Raw genomic sequence first — 24101 nt, forward strand, 5'->3', positions numbered from 1 at the left:
GCTTTTCTTCAGAATTGTCCTGCATTTGAGTCCATCCATCTTCCCACCGTTTCTGGCCGGGTTCCCTGTCCCTGCTGAAGCGTGCCCACGGCATGATGTTGCCACCACCGTGGGTCACCACGGGGGTGTCAGCATCAATTGAACTCTGCACAGTTATCGTAATGTCATCAAAGCTACTGGAAATAAATCAACATTTTTTTAGAGCATTTTACACTTTACCCTGAGTGACCAAATAGATTCATAATTTAAAACATGATCAATAAAAACACCTGTAATAAAATGGACAGATAAAAAAAAAGACCAATTTAAAAAAAGAGAGACAAAAAACAGACAACTGCTGAACTGGAATTCAAACCAAGTTTATAAGATGGGCTGTTAAAACGGCCTTAAAATCGTTCAAAGTATTAGCCATTCTTCAAATAAGAAGGAGATTGTGAGATTGTAGAGTGTGAGAGGATGCTTGTGTAAAAACTGTTACATAAATGAGGTGTGCTACACTGCTTAAACATTTAAAAACCAAAATAAAAATCCATCCCAAAACACATACATGCATCCAGTGCAATGTGGAGGTACCGAAATGTCCTCGCGTTGTTTGTTACCTATAAGCAGACGGGCAGCAACGTCTTGGACCAGCCGCTGACGATTAACGACATAGAACAAATTCTTCAGTGCGCTTGGTATTTTATTACATACAGGTAGCTAACATTACAAATACATATAAATATTACAATGCCAAAATACAGAATACATATGAATGTAAAAATGAAATGTTAAAGAAGAGAAAGTCCAGAAGAGCTGCACAGTGTTGAGGAACTGCATTTCCTTGAGTTAAATCCAGCGAGGATGGATTTAAGTGTGCCAGCAGGGAGTGTGATATCTGAAGAAGAACGGCCAATGCTGAAATGTAACCATTGAAAATACTAAGTGCTGCTACAACAGGCCACCGTGTCTTTGAATTACTCCCCTACTGCAAAGTCCGATCCAGCTGCTCTTGTGCTCCAGCCGATGTCTCAGGTCACAGAAACTGGCCTCTCGGTTCATACCCAAACTGTTGTGGTGTTCTCTGGAGGTTTTTCCTATGGCAGAGGACAACATTGTTATTCAAATGTGAAAATAACTTATTCTCTGCTTATGTTGAAAGCGATTACGATTCGCACCTTCTGTTGCTGGATGTACATTACGGCATCGTGAACGGTGACGAAAATATGCTGAGGATTCATGTGACTCATCAGGCCGCTTGATGTCAAGATCTTTAAGACACTCTCTAAAGGAACAAGAGAAATCCACACACATTTAACCCTACCTACACTGTAGCATAACAGGAAAAAAAATATATGAGAGAAATATCTGACATCAAAAAGGTTTACCATTGCAATTTGCCAAATAGACATGAACTCCGGCTTTCTGGCACTCGGTGCACATCTGCAGGAAGAAAATCACATGACGTGACCAGATCACGAGGGGAAGCCCTGTCCTTTTGTTGAAGGCTGACCTGTGTGAAGAGCCTCGCTCCAGCAACATCAACAAATATGACTCTGCTGCAATCAATTAGCACGGCCTGGACCTCTTTCTCTGGTGTTTCTGCAGGGTGAAAACACGCAGTTTCATAATGTCTGCTGTGTGAGAACATCCAAACTCAGTGATTTCACAAAGCAGCTACGAACCTGATTCAAAGAACTCATTTACCAAAGAGAACGACGTGTTTGCTATGCCTCTGTCCTAAACAACAGCATAGGGAGAAAACACGAAGACGGCTGAATTAAGTTACATTTTATAGTTTACAAATATGTTGCATTAGTCCCAACAAATGGTTAGTGATGACTCATACCACAGTGCTGACAGAGGCCTCTCTCTCTCGCTTCTCCAAAGCTTTCCTGGCCTTTTCCCGACTGCGGATCTCTTCGGGCGTCAGGCCCAACACCCTGCTCATTTTCTCCCTGAAGAAGCTGCGATTGCCATAGTAGATGGGCCCGTTGTATGTCAAGATTTTCACGCCGGGCACTTCATAACACTGGATAAAAAATAAAAATAAAAATAAGAACAATGTCTCATCTTTATTGTTTCGATAAAATCCCATTCGATCGTCTCTCAGATTAAGGGTCATGGTGCTGGAATTCTTTCCTCTAATGGATTTTTTTTCAGACACGGACACCTTAACTTTAAGTGCGCTGTACATTTGCAACAAGTGAAAGAATTACAAGCGCTACTCACCTTGCTGTGGTTCTCCAGAGGTCTGTATATTTCTGTGTTGCTCGCCCGCCCAAGAACTGAGCAATCAGCCCTGTTGAAGCATCGATCATCTGTTTACTTATGTGTCAGGTTTATGTATTCACACTCATACGACTTTTTCAGTTTGTCGCAGCTTTAAAGGGACTTCTTATGGTTGTGCTGTGGATTTTTGAATCTCCTTCAGTGGTGCCATCTCCTTCTTTTTCCAGTTTAGGTGGGCGGCCATGTTTTACCCTTTTTTTGTACAAAATTTCAAAGCTTGGTATATCGCTTTATAACCTAACCTTGCACACAAGTGGACTCTATTTACTGGGTGATTTCTGGAGGCAGCTGCTTGAACTGGACTTTATTTTGGGAGATTCATAATAAAGGTGCTCAATAGAAAAGCATTTCATGTTATTCCAGATAGTAATTTGTGGGGGGAAAAAATGGTCATGCGTAACTTGAGCAACATGGAAAATCTCAACAAAACACCTGGGAGGTTGTAGTTCTAGCATGGCAGAAACAAGCACTGAGCCTCAGTTCCTGGAATTAACAATGACCGCACCTTTGTGTTCGACAGATGACGGTCATCATGGAGAAGACCACGCCGATGGCCAGGCCAAGGTCCACGTTCAGTACCACCACAGACAGCCAGGTTACGACCCAAACCATCTAAAGACAGAGATAACATCGCCACGAAGCTTAGCAGATCAAATTTAACACATTTAAGTAAATACAACTTGATTAATTTAAAAAAAACATAATTATTGAACACATATTCTGTAAAGATACTTGACTCAAAAAATCTGAAGACGTTGCAGTAAAAGATGTGCCCACTAGTTTGCCAGCAGCCAAACAAGCTACAGTATTAAACCATCTGTTTTCTTTCTCCTTTTTTTTCTGAACAAAAATATCTATTAAGCAGTCTTACAAAGTCTAGCTTGCTGATCCTCCAAAGCTCGGGTAAGTCTCGGAACTGCAAGAACATTTGCCTCAGGCTGGTAACATTGATGCATGCCAGCACAGCCTGCGGGGAGAGACAAAAGGGAAGGTAAGTGGAGATATCCTCCTTCCTTTTTCTTCATGTACAGAGACAGTCACGAGAGCACACCTTAGGCAGGAAGTAGAACAGGGGTCCGATCAGCAGCAGGACGATCAATACAACCAGACTGGTGAAAAGGCCTGAGAGCTGCAAGGACACGCACATATAAATGTGTGATTAAAGTTATTGTATGTGCTCTGGATTCTTGGATCTTGATTGTCTAAACAAGTGCAAAATTTATATTCATCTCAGATGACGACTTTGGACCAATGAGAAACAACCAGGTCTTTTTTTTTTTTCCCCCTAGTCCAGGTGAGACTCTTCTGATGTTGTCTCTGGTTCATGGACGGCTCACAGTATAGCAGTAGTGATTCATACATGAGGCTAATGATCTTTCACACTGTTGTCCCATGTTGAACTTCCAAATTCAAGATCTTTCCTGCATGTCTTCACCAATTTTCAGTTTGATAAGTGTCAAAAATGGACACCACTGGATTAAAAAGATACATACAAATAAAATAAAAACACAGTTTTAGTCCATGTTAATGCTGCAGTAGGGAGTTCTAAGCCTGAACATTTGAACAAGCACACCTTACAGGTCTCCCCACCCCCTTTGCTCTCTGCAGTGGAGCACGCCCAGAACTTTAGAAATGACCGTGTTTAATGTGATGTTCAATTGTTTCTCCACCATTAGCATTGCGATTGCAGCTGATCTGTAAACTTGAGCTTGAGTGACTGCACATGCCGAACGGGGGAAGGTTACAAAAGGACGTAAGCAGCTCGTACACGAGCACGATTGACATTCCTAAGACCTTCTTCCTGGCTCTGATTGGTTGTTTCTGAGCAGTAGTATTGTAGTGTATTTCTGCAAATGGCTGTAGGACCACTGAGAGGAGCCATAAGAACTCCATCTCTTCACAAATGATCTGTCTCATATTTTGTTGCCAAGACATGGTAACAGTTTTAACATTTTTTTTTTAATATAAAATAACATGACTGAGTGTGTTACTCTTGAAGAACTGACTCCATCTGTGTCTCCCAAACTCCTGAATATCCACGGCTTTACAATTATATCTTGCTTGTGCATCTCTCTAGCTTCACTTTTTTATTCCACTTAACTTTCTGTTGAGATGTTTGGATCCATCGCTGTGTGTAATGCATCGATAAATAAATTTCACTTTTTTCTGATTATGTGCTAATATATTTATTAGCTGTTCAAAGCAGGGTTTTCATTTAAAAATAGTTGTTAGCATAGAAGGAATCAAACACAGTATTATCCTTTTAGTGTAACTCATCTGTCCTGGACCAACGGACCTCAGTCCAGATGTGAAAAAAACAACAGTGCTGTTACGGTTATGATTGCAGCCCATACCTGTGTGTATCCTCCAGCGCTCTCCAAGATGTTGGTGGTGGCCAGAGTGGCTGAGCTGGGGAAACAAGTGAAAAACGAGGACACGGTGTTGGAGATCCCATGAGCTAGCAGCTCCTGAAAAACAAAAATACGCTGATTCAACGCAGTGCTCACAGATTGGTCGGGTTCAGAGCAAATGGCTCAGGAAGCAGGTATATCATTCATGGGTTCTACCTGGTTAGGATGTATAGAATATCCATGTTTGTCAGCATAAATCATCGCCAGTGAGACAGAAACAGCGTATCCAACAAAAGTTATGGCAATCGTGTCTCCAGCAATGGCGGGAAAAGTGCTGAAAGCAGGCAACTGTGGCTTTGGGAATCTAAACATAGAGAATGTGTTTTGATTTTATTTCAAATTAAAAGGCTTGCAAGATTTATTTATTTATTTTTTGTCATTTAAAGTTTTACCCAGCAGGAATATGGCCAACTATCTCGATGCTGTAACTGGAATCTAGCGAGGAGAAATAGGCTACACATGTAGCGATAATCACCTGAAGAGCAGAACATAAAGTCATAAATTAATACTTGCTCATTGTAATGTAAGTAACGAGTCTTATCCATTAGAAGCCAGCTGACTGACCGTGAGGATCTCCACAGGGATGGGTGTGCGCAAGTGGTGCCGGTAACGGGTGTTGATCTCCTTAACTGGGACCAGTACAGCCAGACAGACCACAGAGATCAGCAGCTCAGCCACGTTGGTGTGACGAAGGTTCTCCAACACTGAGGCTAAAGTCTGAGCCCACAAAGAAGTGATGAACTTGAAACCTCTTTGCTTATTTGCATTTGTTTTTTTGTTGTTTTTTTTCTGGAACAATATGAGAATAAGAAACACAGATCACCTTGAAGAGAGAGAAGGTCCCAGTGTGGCGAGGGAGTCTCAGGCCCAGCATGCTTTGCAGCTGTGAAACGGTGACATGGAAGGCAGCGGCGCTGGTGAAAGCCTTAACAATCGGCTCTGACAGATAGGTGGAGAGGAAGCCAAGCTGAAGACCAAACATGCAGAGCTGGAACGAAGCCGGACAAAATATGAGAGACAGGTAACCAAGCCGCATCCGCACAAAGACAAAGAGTTGACGTGGGATGCAAAATGCAGCACAGTTTGTGTCTCACAAACCATGACGATTCCTGAGAGCAGTGCTACAGCAGAAGCCACTCCAATCCGCTGGGCCTCAAAGTTTGCTGCTTCAGGTGAGCTGGAGTTGAAGGCCAGAGGAGTCGGAACCAGCTTCTCCACCACAGAACCGGTCATCAGACTCACTACAGCAAAGGTACCTGTGAAGACAAAGTCTTCTCAGCAAATGCCAATTGACCTTCATCACATTTTCTTATGTTGCAAGTGAAAACGTGGATGCTATTTATTAGAATTTTTATAATTGACAAACATATGGTATCGCATAGTTGAAGTGTGAAAGGATTTTTAAAAATAGTATTCTAAAAATATTGTCTCTAAATGTATTCATTAACCCCTTAACCATCACCTCCAAACATGCTACTCAATGGGTCCATGAGGACACCAGTGTCCTCACATTTAAGAGGTAGAACAAACAAAATGTTTGGGTTAGACAACATCACTGAAAACGAGCGTCACTAAGGTCAAAGGTCAAAGAACACAGCAGGTCAGGGATGAAGTTGTGGAGAATCTTAAAGCAGTGTTAACTTAAACAAAAAAAGAGTTAACCACTGCTTTGTCAATTAGAAAAAAAATTCTAATAAAATATTGTGTAGGTTTGTGGTTGTAATGTTACAAAATGTGGAAAAAGTTCAACAGGGACTTTAGCAAAGCATAAAAGGTAGACAGAGATTTTACCTGTGGACACATGGCGGCCAGTGCCAAAAATCATATACAGGACGACTGGGAAGAAGGAGGTGTAGAGGCCAAAAATTGGAGCCACGGACGTTAGCAAAGCAAAGGCCATACCTGTTTGGAAAAAAGTAAATAAATCAAATTTTAAGAACATTTCATTTGTCCAATTTTTAATGTCACCACTTCCGTATTAAATCAAAGTAAGTACATGATAGTTTAAAAAAAAAGTGCACAGTCTAAGGTGAAATTTCAAAGTAAGCACATGCATTACACATTTGCTGCTGGATTATCATAACAGTCCAAAGGGTGATCATAAAGGAGTTATGAGAGTAACAATATACATTTGAATAGAGCTTTCTGTAAAACATGGCTGAGATGAGGTCAAAATTATGACAATTGCAGAGCAGATGAACAAGTTCAAACCAGGATAACACTGTGTATCACAGAGTTATGGCTGAAACTCACAAATTCAACACATGCGCACATTAAATACATTTTCATAAGTTGAAAACTACTCCATAAGCAGCCTGGGGTCATTGTTTGTTTATTTTTGTTGTGGTCCACAGGTCAAGTTGACTCCATGTCATCATGCAAGAGTTTTTTTTGTTAAAGACAGGGTTACATATGTGATCCTAAAAGTGACTCGTTTTGCTGTAAATAAGACTAATAGACTTGGATGAGGAACATCTTGTATTGGATAACTTCCTCTTAACTATTTTATCAACTTAATTATTAGTTTCATAATATATTTATTTTGACCAGCAGTGATACTTATAAGGACAGAGTCCGAAAATGAGAGATGGAGGGAAAAGTCTGAGTAATTCTAAATAAATATATTTAATAAATATTTATACCGCTAATATTATTCTCATACTAATACACAAGTATTATTATTATTATTATTATTATTATTATTATTATTATTATTATTATATTAAGTAGATTGCACATACCTTGAGGAATATGAAGAATACCAACAGTCAGCCCAGCGATAGCGTCTCCTACTATCCATTTCCTCAGTCTGTACCTCGGCAGCCAGCTGAAAAGCGGGACTCTCTCACTGAGCAGGTGAAGACAGGCTCGCCTTGAACACCTGCACTTCCCGGCCAGTTTCTCCCGCAGCCGCAGACTCCCAGACGCGTTGTCATCGGAGCCGTAGGCCTGCTTGAAGCGGTCCTCCGTGTAAATGTTCCTGTATACAGCCACGGAAGAGCTCATGTCGAGCTGAGGAGGGTTTTCCCTTCAGACGCTGCGGCTGAATTAGTCAAGGTGTGTATTTTAAGTTGCGATAAATATAAGAGCAGACTGTCCTCACTCTAGGAGCCATTGCATTTTCCTGTCAGATTCTTCTCAGCCAATGACAAGGCAGAAAGCTCAACTTTTTTTTTTTGTTTTTTTTGTTTTGTTACAGTACTGACCAACTTTTTTTCCTCATCTTGGCCCCCTGCCTCGGACAGCATAAAGGTGTACCCGTTCAATTTTGCCTGCAGAGATTCTCTGGGTCCTACTGCTAAAGGGATTTTTTTATTTTTTTTTTATCATCCAGGAGAAAAAGTCAAACACACTCCCACACGCACACTTTCCAATGCACAGCTAAGTGGTGGGTACAAGCCCAGAGCAGGCACAGTTGAGACATTGTGTAGGACTGTGAGACGCCAAAAAGATCAAAGTTGTATTGTGGAGGTGAGGTGTAACCTCAAACCTTGTCTTATGTTCATTTCCGAGAGGGATCGATGTCTGTAATGGGGGGGTGGGGGAGATGTTTAAACTGTGTAACCATGAGGCAAAAGGAAAGTCATAGGTACCTATGAGACCTTTGTGAAACTCAATCACACATGGAAACCTGGTTCATGGATCAAAACACAACTAGACTATGAACAGAGACTGAATTTGGTGAGTGAGATGTTCTTTGTTGGGGATGAGTGAAAACATGAGAGCTCTGAGCAAATACAAGGTTAAAAGAAGATAAATCAAGGTGTGTTTTTCTTGTAGAAAAATTTATATTTTCTACAAGAAAAGACTTCCATTGTTTAGTAAGGGGACATAAAAAAAAATAGAGCAGGGAGAAAAACCCAGTTTAAACAGGTCCCGTCTTTACCCTCCAAACAACAAAAAGAAAATCCAAGTTCAGGTTTGACCAAACAAAAAAAACCAAAAACTCATAACTGATCACAAAAGGGCTCAACGCAAGGCATTTCAATTTCTTCTGTGTCTCTTCGCTTTTTAAATACAGTGTAGCCAGGGTGTATGTATGTATATATATATATATATATATATATATATATATATATATATATATATATATATATATATATATATATATATATGCACGTTTGGGTTGTTAATGCGGCCTTCCGGATAACTTTTTAAAAATCTGTCTTATCTACAATCCTCAATGTCATTTTATATGACAAACCAATACAAAGTAAGACACACAGTCATTAACTTCTGACGAGTTTTGCATGCATTGGAGCTGCATTGGAGCAGCTTAGCTCCTGATTTTCAATCTTGTCACTGATTACCAGTTGGATTTACGTCAAGACTTTGACTAGGACATCCTAACACCCTTTAATTTCAATCTTTGCTTTGGAGCCATGGTTGTATGCTTGATAATTCAATTGCGCCTGTTTGTAGATCAATTCCAGTGTGAATCCAGCTGTTATGGGAAGGACGTCTAGGTTTGAGCAATACATCATTTTAACCATTGAGGCTGCTTGAAAGAATGGTTTTCAAAAGTATGGGTACCTGAATGTCAGCACGTTTGGATCAAAACATATCTGTGTGTAAGGGTGGTCCAGTCAAAGTTCTCACCAAAATTTAAGGAGAATCTGGTTCAAATCGTCAAAATTGGTGTTTGTAAATCCTCGATGTCTAATTTTATCTTTTAAAGGCTAATGAGAAATAATGTATGTAGATGTGCAAAACTTATAGACAGTTTTGCTCTTGCAACTGTACTTTTTTGCATTTGAAGTTGTTTCTACAAAATAATAAGATGGGGGAATCTAATATGAACGCGCTCCATCCTTCTCAGAGATGCATTGTTCCAGGATGTGTTAATTCCTGTAATGTGCATAAAAGTTTGTGATTGTAATATAATAAACTGTGAAAAAGCTTAAGTGTTGTAGCTACTTTTGAAAAGCAGTGTACTTGTAAAATGAATGTTGGAACTGTGAAAGCAAACGGTTTATGGACAGACTGCACGTGCTCCTTTTGAAACCATTAGAAAGGATTAATCACAAGGAAATCACAAACAAAAGAAAGTTTCATTTTGGCTGGTGAATATAAAGCAAAAGGAAGTGAGAATTTGTGTCTGATGCTGTTTATCCACGCTGCAACCAAATCAACGCCATCTCTGTCATCCCAGGAGGCTACGTGAGGAAGGGCAGGCAGTGGCTTTTTTTTTTTTTACCGTTGCACTGGACACCACCCAAAGATTTTAACCTGAAAGGACCCCGGCTCAAAAGGAAAGAAAATTCAGAGATTAGAAATCAAAAAAGCACAGTAATACATGTTCAGTTAGCAGTGAGAATAGGAAAAGGCACAAAGCCTTTGTTGAGGAGTTTAACTGGTGCAAAAATACAGCAAATCTCACTCATTAGCTGGGAAATGTATCATTTTAGAATATCTTTTTAGCGCATAAGTGGTATTTGTATTAGAAAACATATTGATGTTGAGGAAAAGTACAAGATTTCAATTTTTATAGTTTTTGTAATAGAATTTGTTTCAAGTGTTTTTAATCAGCAGCATTATGACGTTTCATTGAAATATTCTTTTGCCCACCGTATTTCTATTTACTGGTAAACATTCTTAGCTTACCTGCTAACTGCAGACAACACACTAAAATATCATCTGGTGTCCATGAAATTTGTAGAATTTAAATATGATTTAAGCATTGATTATTAAAAAGGTTTGAATCTGGTTAGCCTACTTTCTAACATAAAATATAAATGTTTTGGATTGGCAACATTTATATTCTCACCTACTGTGGTCTTCACCATGTCAAAGGGTTTTCTTTTTTCCTTTCAATGTTACCACATTTTATTGATAATGTTGTCTTCCAAGTCAATTTTTTAACAACAGCAAGAGTCCCTGTGTCCTGCAGTCCAAAGGTATGAATGCAAGATAAGTCGAAGACTCTAAAATGATGTGCAAGTGTGGAAATGAACGAGTATTTGCTCTCTGTCTTTCTGTTGCTCCTGTTGCAGAGTAGAAATTAAGTCTTTACCCAACCTGTTAACGGTGCACACATCAACAGTCTTGGGGACCCACCCAATATATTATATTCTGATTACTTGCCTTATTTTTCTTCACTTAGAAATCTAAAAACAGAAAAAATGAGCCGATATGCACTTATTCCTCTCTGCATGTGAAGTTGTTATTCCACAAATTCAGCAGCGGAGTCAAACGGGGGAGGGGGGGGTGAAAGGGTCACGGATGTGCTGGTGCAAAGCGCAGCTAAAACTCTGGGACTGTCAGAAGGCCAGAGCACCCCCACCTTTCAAAATGAATGCAATAAGCAGACATTCATGTGCAGAGTTGTTTTTGCTCCTGAGTCATATTCCTTGAATCTTTGTGTCTCTGGTGGGGAGCAGACGCTGTGATATAAGGGACTTCCTTTAAATTCCAAGAATGTGGGCCATTGTGTTGATTAGCTCCAGAGCATTTATAAACACACCAACAGAGTGATGTGTCTGCAGACTGTTTAAACAAGATATTAATCAGCTGTTAAAGGAACAATGCGCCGGATGGAGAAGGATATGGAGTGTCGACCCAAAACTAGATTAAAACCTTTCACCCTTTCATAAATGGCAACCCATCATGTGTTTTAATTGTGCAAATGCAAGAGGACAAAACACACACACACACACACACACACAATGCTACAATGTCGTGTATTCTTCATCCTTGATATAAACTTTTTTTTGTTCAGTATTATCAACGTCTGTGGATAAGATACATGGACCTCTCCTCTAATTTCCATATTTGAACTATTGCAGCAAATCGTACAAATCATTTGGTGGCTTTGAGGTGAATTTTGAGAGGAGAGTTACAGCTTTATTTATTTTTTTTATCCAAATTGCTTCAATGAGAGATTAAAGAAAATTTCTGCAGGCAGCTCTCCTCCAGAAGCCTGGGCACGATGCTGAACACAAGCAGCTGATCACTTTGGAAATCCATTTACATAAAAAGGGCTATTAATATGAAATAGCCCTTATAAAACAAAATAAGAACTAGGGAAACTTAGACAAACCTTTAATTTCATGATTAAGGACATTTTCAGAAAACTTGCCAGCGCAGTCAAACAGAAGAAAAATTAACTAAAAAGCAGTTCTTAAATGCTTAAGCTCTTTAAAAAAAATAAATCTAATCTTTTGACTGACTTTCTGCTACATATATGCAAACACTTGAGGTGAAATATTTTTAAAGCTTGTCGCACAGATCCGCTTGCACAACTCATGCAGAGACTTTTTATGTTTCCATTTTTAGTGTTGTTGATATTTCTACAGTGCCTCACTGGAGAAAACATTGCAATATTGTTTATTAAAAAAAAATTTAAAAAACGTCTTGAAATGTTGCAAGGCTATTAAAACCGCACACTTTGATGGCAATTGTTATCATTTTTGGCAGCAGACCCAATGATCCCACTTTCCTCATTGCATTAGCTTTAATCACATTATATAAATATCTTATCCACCCTGTCTCCTTCATGCTGAGTGTGTGTCCTGATCTTACAGGATCTTTCAATTATTCTCTTCCACAGAGAGTCTCTAGTTACTTTGTGGCCTATAGTTCCTGTTATTGTTCTTTATCTGCTTTATGGGACGCTTGTCCCGACCCCCCATAGAAAGTTGCTTTGGGAGTGACCTTGTCCACGAGGCCAACTGCTGGAAGCCAAACGTCTCCTTGTGTCTCCCGGCCCTTTCCGCTTGATGCTCGTCTCTGTCCATTAGTGTCTCTCCTTGTATTGTCAGAGTATTGTTTGCCTTCTCACCGAAACATAACTCGTGGAGTTATGAATGTTTTTTCTTTTTTTTCTGCAGGGGTAAAAGGCCTTAGAAATCCAGTCATAAATTTATACTATCAAGCATCTTGTCTGACTTTAGCATTTCAGCAACACATAAAGTAAAGCATTTTACGATAATTCATGTTTTCGACCGTTTGCTACTTATTCAGTCAGTCCTGCATTGACTGAACGTTGTGTTGGGATTTCCATTTTGTGTTTCTAAATCTTTTAAAACTATTGTTTAGTTTTGGGGGGGGGTTTTTATATCTAAGCTTTGCGTGAGTACAGCAGATTTCAAAATAAGTTGCTTGTTTCCTGTTCGTTCCTGATGAACGTCTTCTGACCTCCACCACACCTACACAGTCGGGTCAATTCATCAAACATCTGGGTCATGCATCTCCTGGGCGTGGACCCGAGTGGCTGCTCACATCAACAGGGTCCCAAAAGGACCCGAGAATGTGTTCTAACAGGCATCCTTTACAATTAAATTTAATGTTCTCTCACATTTACCACTTACTGTAAATTGGTGGTACTCGAAGCCACCCCCAACCGCCTGGATAATTCTGGTTTCAGCCGGTTTGTGCTCGCTCCAGTCTGCTCTTTTGTTTTGCGTCTTGAGGCCTGTAAACTGTGCTCCCAGGTTGGAGAAATGTCCTCCGTGTTTTGATCTTCTATCAGTCAAAATGCAAAGCCATAAAATTCTGAAATCAAATATGTGCATTCACTGTATTAAGAACTACAGCCATTTTATGTGTGTCACCCTGTGTTGACCGCAGTCAAGTTCAACTCCTCACCCCGTGTGATTTCTAAATTGGTGGTTCAGGAATTGTCCAGAGGTTATTTAAAAGAAGGCTCTCCTTTGTGGTCATATGACAGACCTGTGTAGTGAAAAAGGCTGAAGTCCGCATTACACAGTGCTAAAGTTTTCTGATGTTAGAGAATAGCCATAGCAAAAGAGACCTAAAAGAATGGTTACGCCATATTTATGTGACCTGAAATCTGAGCAAAACAAAAGACGGGATTCCCAAATGACCTTCCTTTTTCCACTGATAGTCTCCCGTCCTGCACTTCTCTTTTCAGGACACTGCTACACAGGGGTGAAAAAAGGAAAAACATGTGCACTCATATGAGCAACCTCTGTATTTCAGTTTAAACTGGTCTTGAAATATATATATATATATATATATATATATATATATATATATATATATATATATATATATATATATATATAATTTAATTTAATTATTTTCAATCAACCAGGAGCCGTTTAGCACTTTGTTTGTAGCAGCAGAACAAAGTAGCCAGAGCATGTCAACAAACTGTTTTGATTATCAGAGTGCTTCAGGTTCCTGGAGAGTCCAGAGTTTTGGGATATGTCACTTCCCAGACCGAGCCAGAGCATTGTGCAACTGAAGTACACAGTGGCGACACAGCCTTGAACCACATTGTAACCATTGTCTGCTTCACCTCAACACTTTCTGTCAACACTGGATTCACTTTCAGGAGCAGGGCACAACATTTCCTCATGTTGTCATTTCTCCTGTTGGTCACCAGAGACTCATAATTACTCCCGTATGCATTGAAGGTAAAATTATACAGAAATAAATGGTTCTCTAAGCATTTATGAGTTGAAAAAATGTGATCTTTATTTAATTTTTTTGCAAGATATGGAGTTATTTTACAGAAGCCTAATTGTTGTAAGGTTTGCCACAGTGATGGGATTTTGCATTGCATTCGTTCAGTGTGTCTTGTGCATGGGGCTTTAATGGAGTGGGTCCTTGAGAATCACAAGTGCTGTGCACCTTACCTCAAGCTGCGTTCGTCAGCCGGAGATGTTGACTCAACAGTTTTTATAGGTTTGACTAAGAAGAAACATGTTTTTGTGCTCATATTTATTTGTTTCGGTTTTGTTCAAATTGTTCAAGATCAGTTGAAAAAGAAAAGGTCAAATTTGTGTCATGTTCTTGAATAAAAGTGCAACAGAAATGTTTTTCTCATTCTTTATGATCAATGAGTTTCCTTAAAGATGTAATCCAGGGAAGTGATCCGATCCTGAAGACAAAATGGTGCAAAATAACTTGGATTACGCAAAGAGAAACCCTACTCATTATCCATCCATCCATCCATTTTCTTTCACCCTTGTCCCTCAGTGGGGTCGGGAGGTGCTGGTGCCCATCTCCAGCTAACGTTCCGGGCGAGAGGCGGGGTTCACCCTGGACAGGTCACCAGTCTGTCGCAGGGCAACACAGAGACACACAGGACACACAACCATGCACACACACACTCACACCTAGGGGCAATTTGGAGAGGCCAAATAACCTAACAGTCATGTTTTTGGACTGTGGGAGGAAACCGGAGTACCCGGAGAAAACCCACGCATGCACAGGGAGAACATGCAAACTCCATGCAGAAAGACCGGGGCCGGGAATCGAACCCAGAACCTTCGTGCTGCAAGGCATCATTTAAATATGCACTTCAAATATGTTTTATTATTTTCTCTACTAAACCTTTTTTTTTCCACCGTGCCTCTTCCAGGACAACACACAAAACGTTTTTGGACCTGGATGTATCATGCAGCTACAAGCTCAAAAAATATAAGGAGAAACACAACTAAAACTAATCTAACACCTGTTGTTTGCATGCTGTCTTGGATGTCACAAAAATTATTGGTCACACAGTTATTAGTATCCATAAAAATCTCTTTAAAACAAGTGTCACTGAAGCATTTTTGTTGTTTAACGCTGTATTACAAGTTGATAAGAATTTAATGGAACTTCTTCTTCTTTTCCTGTAGCGTTAATATGAACGAGGCACAAAGATCTGGTGCTTTTATGCACTCATCTATAAGCCAGATGTACAGTAAGCAGGATGGTGGAAAAAAACCCCTGAAAGCTTACTGTAAGAAAGCTGCAACAAAGAATAACATGCTGTAATAAAGAAATCTCCATGGCAGTCAGTGCTATCCGTTGCTTCAGAGTATATAACTTTCTCTTGTAAAATCATAATAACTTTGCTTCTTTACACATAACTGTTCGGATTTTCTTTTTTTCTCTTATCCTCCTCTTATTACACCTTTTGCTTTGTTTTCTCTGCTTGTCATGTCCTCATCACCTTTACCTTTCTCCCAACTCCACTTATTCAGCATCAAAGGGGCTCGTGGCTCCAGCTGGGTGGCTACCAGCCTCTCATTTCCTCTAAGGCTCTGCAGCCATTCAACGTTGCCGTGCTCCATCAGGGCTGAGCGGACCCCTGGGAGTCGACCAGAAGCCTCCGCTAGCGTTCACTGCTGCTTCCTGCTCATTTAAGTGACTCCTTCAGAATGGAGCGCCATTGTCCTGACTGTTATCTGATGGCTCCAATCCACAGACAGACAAAAGCAGCGGGCCTGCCCCCCATCCACCACATTATAGTGACCATTATATTCTTTTTCTTTCTTTCTTTCTTTCTTTCTTTCTTTCTTTCTTTCTTTCTTTCTTTCTTTCTTTCTTTCTTTCTTTCTTTCTTTCTTTCTTTCTTTCTTTCTTTCTTTCTTTCTTTCTTTCTTTCTTTCTTTCTTTCTTTCTTTCTTTCTTTCTTTGTTTTATTCTTTCTTTCTTTCTTTGTTTTATTCTTTCTTTACTTCTTTCCCTCTTTCTTTCTCTCTTTCTTCTGTTTCCTTCTTAAAATATTTGCTGTAGCAGATGTTAATGTCAATATAATAAGTAAATCGCAACTGAAAGAGCCGTCAAATTTTGCAAAACAAATCACTCAATTGTTTTTTTTTACCCTTAAGTAATATTACTCAAGTTTGTCATTCATGTATTGTTATTTCAACACAATAAAATGTCTAAAACAAAAACCTTTTTAGCACATCAGGTACCATGGTGGGGTAAAGTGAGCAAAGAGTAGTTTTATAGAACACTAGCAAAAAAAAAGGACAAAACAAAACAGCTAAATTGATTATTCTCTAAGATATCCTCTACTGAATAAAATTAATAAATACCTCTTATGGCTGCCTTTTGAGAAAAATGCTAGAAATAATTATTTGAAAAGTATTGAAAAACTGTATCAGCTGGATTGATCATCTAAACTTCATGTACGACAGCAGCAGCAGCAGCTGTGGTAAAGTGGTTTGATTGGGTATTTTGTAATGTGTATGTTTTAAATAAGTGGTGTGTATCTCGTTTTTTTTTTATTCGTTGAAGTAATTAGAACATGTCTTCTCTAAGCTTGGACATGTCTGAACAGATTACTAGCTGATCTGTTTGTAGCTCCACCTTTAACGAAGTTTAAGATGGATTGCCAACAGACGAGTTAATCAACATGATGAAGGCACAAAATTTAAAGCAACCATAGAAAACACGCGCAACCTTTTCACTTTTGAACTAAAACCAAAGTCAGGAGAAAACTCATTGCTTTGACGGACCACCAGAGAAGACTTCTGAGAAGGATCAACAGAGCTGCTGAAACAAAAGACGTAAAGCTTTAGATTTCAGACATAATAAATAATGCATTTTCTTTTTTGATCAATAACATCTTTTAGTGCATGTTATGCAACTATTTCCTTCCCTGACAGCATTCTCAACTGACAACTGAAAATCTCCACTTAAATATAATCAAATATGCAACTAAAATGCTCCCAGTGGTTTAAAATCACTCAAAATCTAAGGTCAATGCCAGACTGAAATATCTTCACATCACCATTTTCCTGCTTACAGCAGATCTGAAGAGGTGGGTTGGCAGTCCATCTCTTCAGGTCATCTCCCAAACTTTAAAAGACAAAGAGACCTAAAATTGTATTGGATTTAAGAGGAAAAATATGAAATTCTCACGTGATTTCCACCTGTATTTGCTCTGACAGAGACTTTTTCTTTTTACATGTAACAATACTTGTATGGAATTTGCCAAATATGAATAAAGAAATTGGTGCTTTTTGTTGCTAAACGAAGTAGATTTATTCTTACAGCACAATCAGAATGTGGACGACTGCATAAAATACGTAAAAATAAATACACTTAAAAACAGAAAAATACATGGAAATAATCCAGAATAGCAATAGGGTGAATTTGTGTTGGGGTTTTTTTTTGTGTTGTTGTTGTTTTTTGTATGTTTATGAACATTTGTTTTGTGGCCTTTGCTTTAAAATTAATAATTCATTTGGAGGAGTGTCTTTGATGTTCAAATTTTCACTGTTTGTCTTGAAGCATAACTAAAAATAGAACTTTCTTTGGTCACTTTTTCTGAATGTAATATGGGAGCAGTGTCCTCTAGTGGTGAGAGACTGACAATCAAAATCCCTTTTTTTTCTTATTAGCAACCGTCTCCCCTTCCTGTTTGAGACTTCGTGCCCCACACAGACATACCTAAAAGGTTTTTCTATAGGGAGACTATTGTGACCTTTGTATCAAAGGGAGAGCTGCAAAAGGAGCTTTGGTGTGCTGTGATATCACCCACATCAGTCAGGATTACCTGTGCAGGTGCTTTGCAACCAGGTGGGGGTGAGGGCTTGACTGGGCAAGCTGCCTGCTCTAATTTCATATCCTTCTAACCAAACAGGAAGGCCTGTAAGGATAGAAGGGAGGGAATCAAGCAGGGATGTTTTGGGTCTAAGCAGCCTTTGAATAAAATGTGTGTGCCCTCGTCTGTTTCAGTAGCCGTTGCCACTTCCTCAACAGCTCTTTCTTGTTGGATGAAATGGTTTTTTTTTTTTTTTCTTAAGCAAGTCTGCTCTGCTGTTCCTCATTGTTACATGAAATAAAATGGTGCCATACTTAGAGCACAGTCAGAGGATTTTCGTTTTTCTCTCTCTCAACTTTTCAGCACCATCTTTATATCTTGTAGTTTACTTTAGCTGCTTCACTTTCACAGCTAACGTGAACCTATTTAATGTTGCGTATAGCATCTGTGACTGACAGGTAATGTTCCACAGAGGTATGAGATGACAACGAAGCATAGCAAACTCAGCAGCTGTTTAGGGCCTTCAGATCTCTAGTAACTTTTATTAACTCTTAAACAATGGTTTTTATCAGCAGTCCCACCAGGTGTTTGCTAATTTCTGTTGGCTAGTCTGAAGGAGCGGGGAGAGGTGATCCGTAAGGTGGAAGCTCAGAAACTTGGAAACTGCAGCTCAAGCTGCGCCTTGAAGACGAGCCCTAGGTACACCAAGGCGTTTTGGACAGATGAATGGTTGCAACTGGAGATTAAAGGATTTCTCAAACATGCATGAAAGAATCAAAGCAAAACTCCAGGTATGTTTTTGATAAGGGATTAACATTATAACATGATCTAAAGCTCACAAAAGTCATTTTGAGCTGAATTGTTTAATTATTCAAAACAAAAACCAGGTTCATATTAATGTTAAAGAACACAGTACTTTAACTGTTCTGAGGAATAACATTCCTCAATGTTATTTAGAGGAATAACATTGATTTCAGTGACAGTGTCCATGCATCTTGGTATTCCCTTATGCTTACGCGATCGCATAATTAATACATGAAGTGGACGAATGTGTGCCTGCGTTGAAGCTCAACAGGAAATAACTTCCCTGCATGTAGAGGTGCCGAGTTGATTTCATGTGCTGCATCTACAAAATACACTGTAATGTGACAAAAGATGAAAAAGTCTGAGGTCTGAATGCTTTTCAGGTACTGTATCATAAAAATACCAGTGCAGGTTAAGGACACAAAAGCAATATAAATCGAGACAGAGAGGGGGGATTTAGTTTTTTAAGCATGCTTCAGAGAAGTCTTTGTAACATTTACCTGCAGAGTGAAGAAAAAAAAACCTGTTCTGAGACATTGAAGTCGAGTAAAACACGCTGCATGAGGAATTTAACACTCCTAAAACAACTGAAGAAACACTCCAACTAAAACTCCTTCATCCTTCTAAGATTTCCCCTACTTTCCCCACGCTTCTTTTCTGAAGATCAAGCTGTGGCAAAAAGTTGAAAAATTCTGCCTCTTTGATCTGCACACACAAGTGAGAGTTCATTTCCATTTTTGATTTTCTCTCTCTCTCTCTTTCTCTCTTCCTTTCTGTAAGAGTGCCAGCATCAAGATTTACCTTGGTGTGCAAATGTGCTGGAATAGGTTAAAAGGAAATCTCGCAGCTCTCTCAAAGCACAAGTGCAGATGTTATGAAGTTAATTAAAAATTTAGCAATTCGTTTCTCCCCGTCCCAATTTAGGCTGCATCAAATGGAAGAAAACAGACGGGTGGAAGAAAAAAAAACATACTTATGAGAGGAGTCTGTAGATTTTACATGTATGGCAACGTTGACAACAAGGACTAGTTCAGAGATGTAAAATTCCCCTCATCCACCCTTTTTTCAGTTCTCCTTGTATCATTAGGGCATATGTAAAGCTGTAATTTCTGCTTTGTGCTAAAACTTATCCGAAACTCTGAATGCAAGTCTGTTAGATTCGTATCCTCAGCCTGACTTTACTCAAACAAGCCGATGTTGCTCCACACGTTTCCCTCCGTCTGCTTCGTTTAGAAGACAACGGAGATAAACACGTTGGTGGGCCTCCCTCTTCCATCAGTCTTCCCAACAGCTAACCCGGCTTTATCCGTGTTTACTCAAATTGCATCAGTATGTTGACACCGGCCCCGTACCTTCTCCCAGCTCTTCCTTCTCCTCCCAGATAATAGTGCCATCCTCAGAAAGGATGTCAAGTCTCAAGATGCTTGCCCACCCTTCTCCACTCCCCTATCTTCCCCCCACCCCAGTTGCGGGTGGAGTGGGTGATGCTCTGGGAGCGTAGCAGAGGGAGGGCTTGCAGAGGGTGGTGTCTTATTTGTTTAATTTTTTATTTTTTTGCACAGGTGCTTGCAGTTGCATTCGTCTCTTAATTCCTATCGGTGCTCGGTGTTATAGCCTCTTTGTGCTGCCCCCTCCCCACCACCACCACACCCCAGCCCACCCCGATGGGACCCCCAACACCCCCAGCCCCCCTCTCTCTTCCTCCACTGAGTGATATTACAAGCGGCAGCCGCGCGCCTCTGATCTACATGCGCCGGGCTCCCTCCTGGTCCTGGGTGAATAGCGCTTGACTTGTTCAATTTGTTTAGAAGCCGCGTTGGATGCTTTGAAGCCACACATTTTAGCATAAATCATAACCTGTCTCCTTGCTCACAACAGCTTTGAAATGCAACATCTGCTTTTGAATCTCCTGCTTTACAATTAGTCAGGCAACATCAATAGAATGACTCCCTGTAATTCTTCTTTATAATGAACTGCTTTGTGCACATGCAAGGGCATCGGTGGGCCCCGTTTCTGTGGGGGGTTTTTTGGTGCGTCTTTCCCAAGGCCAACGTCTTCAGACCGGTCAGTCCGTATCTGTTTATTGGGGGTTGGGAGGGTCGTGAACTCCCTAAACTTTTGAGCCTAATCAGACGCGCGTGTTAAATTGGGTTACCCTCTGCAATAACCTACTTAGGAAGTGTCATGGTTGTGGGGCATGTTACCAGGCCGTGTTGTTTACTCTTTCATCATCACTCTTCAGGATTCCTGTTTGTTGGTTTGTTTTGCAAAGCACCAGCCTTCTGTTCAGCTGTGGGAAAAGTGCGGAATCAAAGTCCCGGAGAGCAGTCTGACGGTGACGTTGATAAGCTTGGCCTGTCACTATCCGTTTGTCTGAATGACACTGACGTTCAGGTTGGATCTCTGGAGGGAGCGGTGCAGCGCAGAGAAACCAGGTGCGCAAGCTGCAGCTGTGCTGTGAGAAGGAAAAACTCGGCTTCCTTCAAGTACGCTTTATGAATTTTGTGCAAATTTCGAGACGAGGCAACAGATAAACCTACAACGCGTTGGCATAAGTTTCTGCTATTTTCTGAACTGTGCCGAAGTTCACAACTCTCCAAAAGGGATCCATCACTGATGGAGGCCCTCTCACCAGGTGCATTAAGAATTCTTTTTGCAGGTTGAAGGGGAAAATAACAATCCCAAAGATTTTTTTTATTATTATTATTATTATTTTCAAAGGCAAGCATTTGATCAGTAGTCATCAATTAAACTTACTGAGGTGCAAATTACACCGCAAGGATTAGATGAAAGAGTCTCGTGTCATTTCCTCCCCTCCTCCTCAAAGCTTGGCTTGATTCGCAGCACACAAACAGCGGGCTGATCCCTGGCATGGCGGTGACAGGGTGACACTTCCCCTCACATTACGCAGGCTGAGCTGACTGAGGGGCTTAACAGATAGTGGCATCGCAGGCGCACGTTTACAAATAAACCCACCGCTCTAGCTGTGTGGCACTCCCCTGCACATGTAGCCCTTGTATCTGCGATCCTGCTTTGCATTTATGATTTTAGCTGGAGTCCCGCCATGAGATCAGGTAACCACATTGACAATATATACATATATATTGCTTTTCTTTTTTTTTTTTTTTTTCCCCATATGGAATTTTAAGACTTCTGGACTAAAATTAATATAAGACGATCTGCTTATTTTAGTTTTATTTCATTACTTTTTTTTTCTTTTGCAGAAACAACAGTGGTGTTTTTCTGATCTTTTCACCTGAAATGAATTGTGATGATGGAAGCAAATTGGAATCAACTGCAGATTATGTTACTCAATGTAACAAATTAATGCTTTTGCTTCCTATTAGGCAACTGTTATCACAATTGTTTTTTTTTTTACATTTAAATTTTACTGGGCATCAATCAAAAAGAATTACACTACAAGGAACAGTTTTGTTTTAAGAAAACCCACGCCCCTGTAATTGTTTATCGCTTTTCAGTCTTCTTTTTATTCTTGTAATCAAACCCAGGCCAGTCATAAGGGCTGAGGGCAAAGGCTCCTTCAAAAGAGAGCTAAGAAGCAAGTTGGCTGTCTGAGCTGACTACTGAGAGTCTGAGATCAAGAAAACGAGAAGCTAATATTTCCAATGAGGTGGGAAAATTCTGTCTTAGTTGATAAAAATTGATGTGAAAGAGAAAACTTCAAACCCTGCTTTCCCTTTCTCTTAGATCAGATTAGGTTGATATCAGTCCGATTGCAGATTTTTGTATTAAAAGAAATCTCAGTTCAAACTGAGCTTACCTTAAAGGTCAGATTGGGGGATATCAGTTTGAACTGAGATCTTTTCATAAAAGGCTTAATCAACATCCATACTAGCTAGACATACTTAAATATACTAGCTAACTAGTATATGCATTAGTTAACAATTTCACACTTTCATCCTATTTATACGTCATGGTGATAGCTTTCGGATGAGTTGTACATATAAATAAATTAAACTCCTCGTCTTTTTTCATGCCTTTTTGTAGAAAGATGTATTCTTATCTTATCTTATCTTATCTTATCTTATCTTATCTTATCTTATCTTATCTTATCTTATCTTATCTTATCTTATCTTATCTTATCTTATCTTATCTTATCTTATCTTATCTTATCTTATCTTATCTTATCTTATCAGAAACTAATATTTATGATATAAATACTCAGGCGCTCTCTCCCATGTAGAAAATGTCCCTGCGAGCTACAATACCCAGATGAACTTGACGGCTGTAAATGATAATGTCGAGTGTTACAGCTAATTATTTACCAATGTTCCTATAGGCTTCACAGCTGATAAGCCCATTGTTGTCTTTCTTCTTTTGTCTCTGCTTTTTTATTATTCATTTCATGTGCCAATTACACCGACAGGCAATTGTAGGGAATTCGTCTTTTTGGGGAATTTACACAGCAAACCCTATGAATAAACAATTCACACTTTCCGGGTAAATTAGTTATCATTAATTTTAAATGCTGTGTTGGGGAAATGAATTACCATAAACTTTGCACGCTGAAGAAACGGGCGCCAGTGTGGATACTTTAGACACCAACAGGAAATTCACAGAGGACGTCACTGTGCTGGCGGCGGCAGAGACATCTCAATCCAGTCTTTACTGGTCATGAATGCTGGGATGGAGGAAGAAATGAGGGTTTTCTCAGGTAACGGACAGGAAATTATGACAACGGTTGAAAAATCACAGTTTTATTTAAAATAAATGTCAGGACACCTAATAGTAAATATTGGGGGTGGAGGGGAGTCTCTGAAAGTGGAACATTCTGTGTTTTACACAAGGTAGCATATGTTAGAGATCAAACACCTCAGGTTGAGGTTGTGGGATGTAAGAAATTTTAGGACCACATTTTTTTTAACTTGATAAAATTATAATGCATATAATACTCCACTTAAATTTTCAATCTGTGCTTTGCCATGTTTATTCATTTCTACTGAGACGTTTGCTCTTTTCCGCACCAGAAATACCAAAGAAAATTCACACTGTAACCAGAACCAGTTCTGATTCTGAAGAATTTCACATCTTGAATCCCTCCCCACTTTGACTTCTGACAGATTTAGCAGTATGTTTTGTGAATACCAAATCTGCTCCTAACCTCTTATTAAGCATGAAAAACAGAGCGTTCAAAAATCTGCAAGGAAGCATCTCTTTTTTTAATCTTTATTCATTCGGCCGTCTTTGCGCTGCTTTTGTTTTAAAACGGGGCCTTTATTTTACTTTACTTTCTCTTGATTTACAATCAACATGACTCCATTCATTTCAGTCTGAAATTCTGCTCCTATAAAATAGGCTCCTATTCAAATATTTCTTGATTCACTTCAGTTTCATTTTCTTGTTTTTTTCTTTATAATCTTAGA

The 24101-nt window shown here is 39.6% G+C and overlaps 1 protein-coding gene across 1 annotated transcript; it reads right to left on the bottom strand.

Moving 5' to 3' along the window:
* Nucleotides 1-661: 661 nt before the first annotated feature.
* slc26a10 (solute carrier family 26 member 10) lies at nt 662-8123 on the bottom strand. Its single transcript, XM_008413654.3, has 18 exons — nt 7424-8123; nt 6474-6584; nt 5781-5938; nt 5506-5670; nt 5247-5399; nt 5075-5157; nt 4839-4986; nt 4626-4739; nt 3323-3400; nt 3143-3238; nt 2777-2883; nt 2212-2281; nt 1829-2011; nt 1665-1719; nt 1493-1581; nt 1368-1422; nt 1158-1264; nt 662-1076 (listed from the first exon to the last, which is right to left on the bottom strand). Exons 1-18 carry the CDS (start codon nt 7686-7688, stop codon nt 1038-1040), a joined length of 2076 nt encoding a protein of 691 aa, XP_008411876.1. The 5' UTR covers nt 7689-8123; the 3' UTR covers nt 662-1037.
* Nucleotides 8124-24101: the final 15978 nt, after the last annotated feature.

The sequence above is a fragment of the Poecilia reticulata genome, chromosome 7 (genome assembly GCF_904066995.2).
Source record: "Poecilia reticulata chromosome 7, P_reticulata-male-v2, whole genome shotgun sequence".
Taxonomy (NCBI): Eukaryota; Metazoa; Chordata; class Actinopteri; order Cyprinodontiformes; family Poeciliidae; genus Poecilia; species Poecilia reticulata.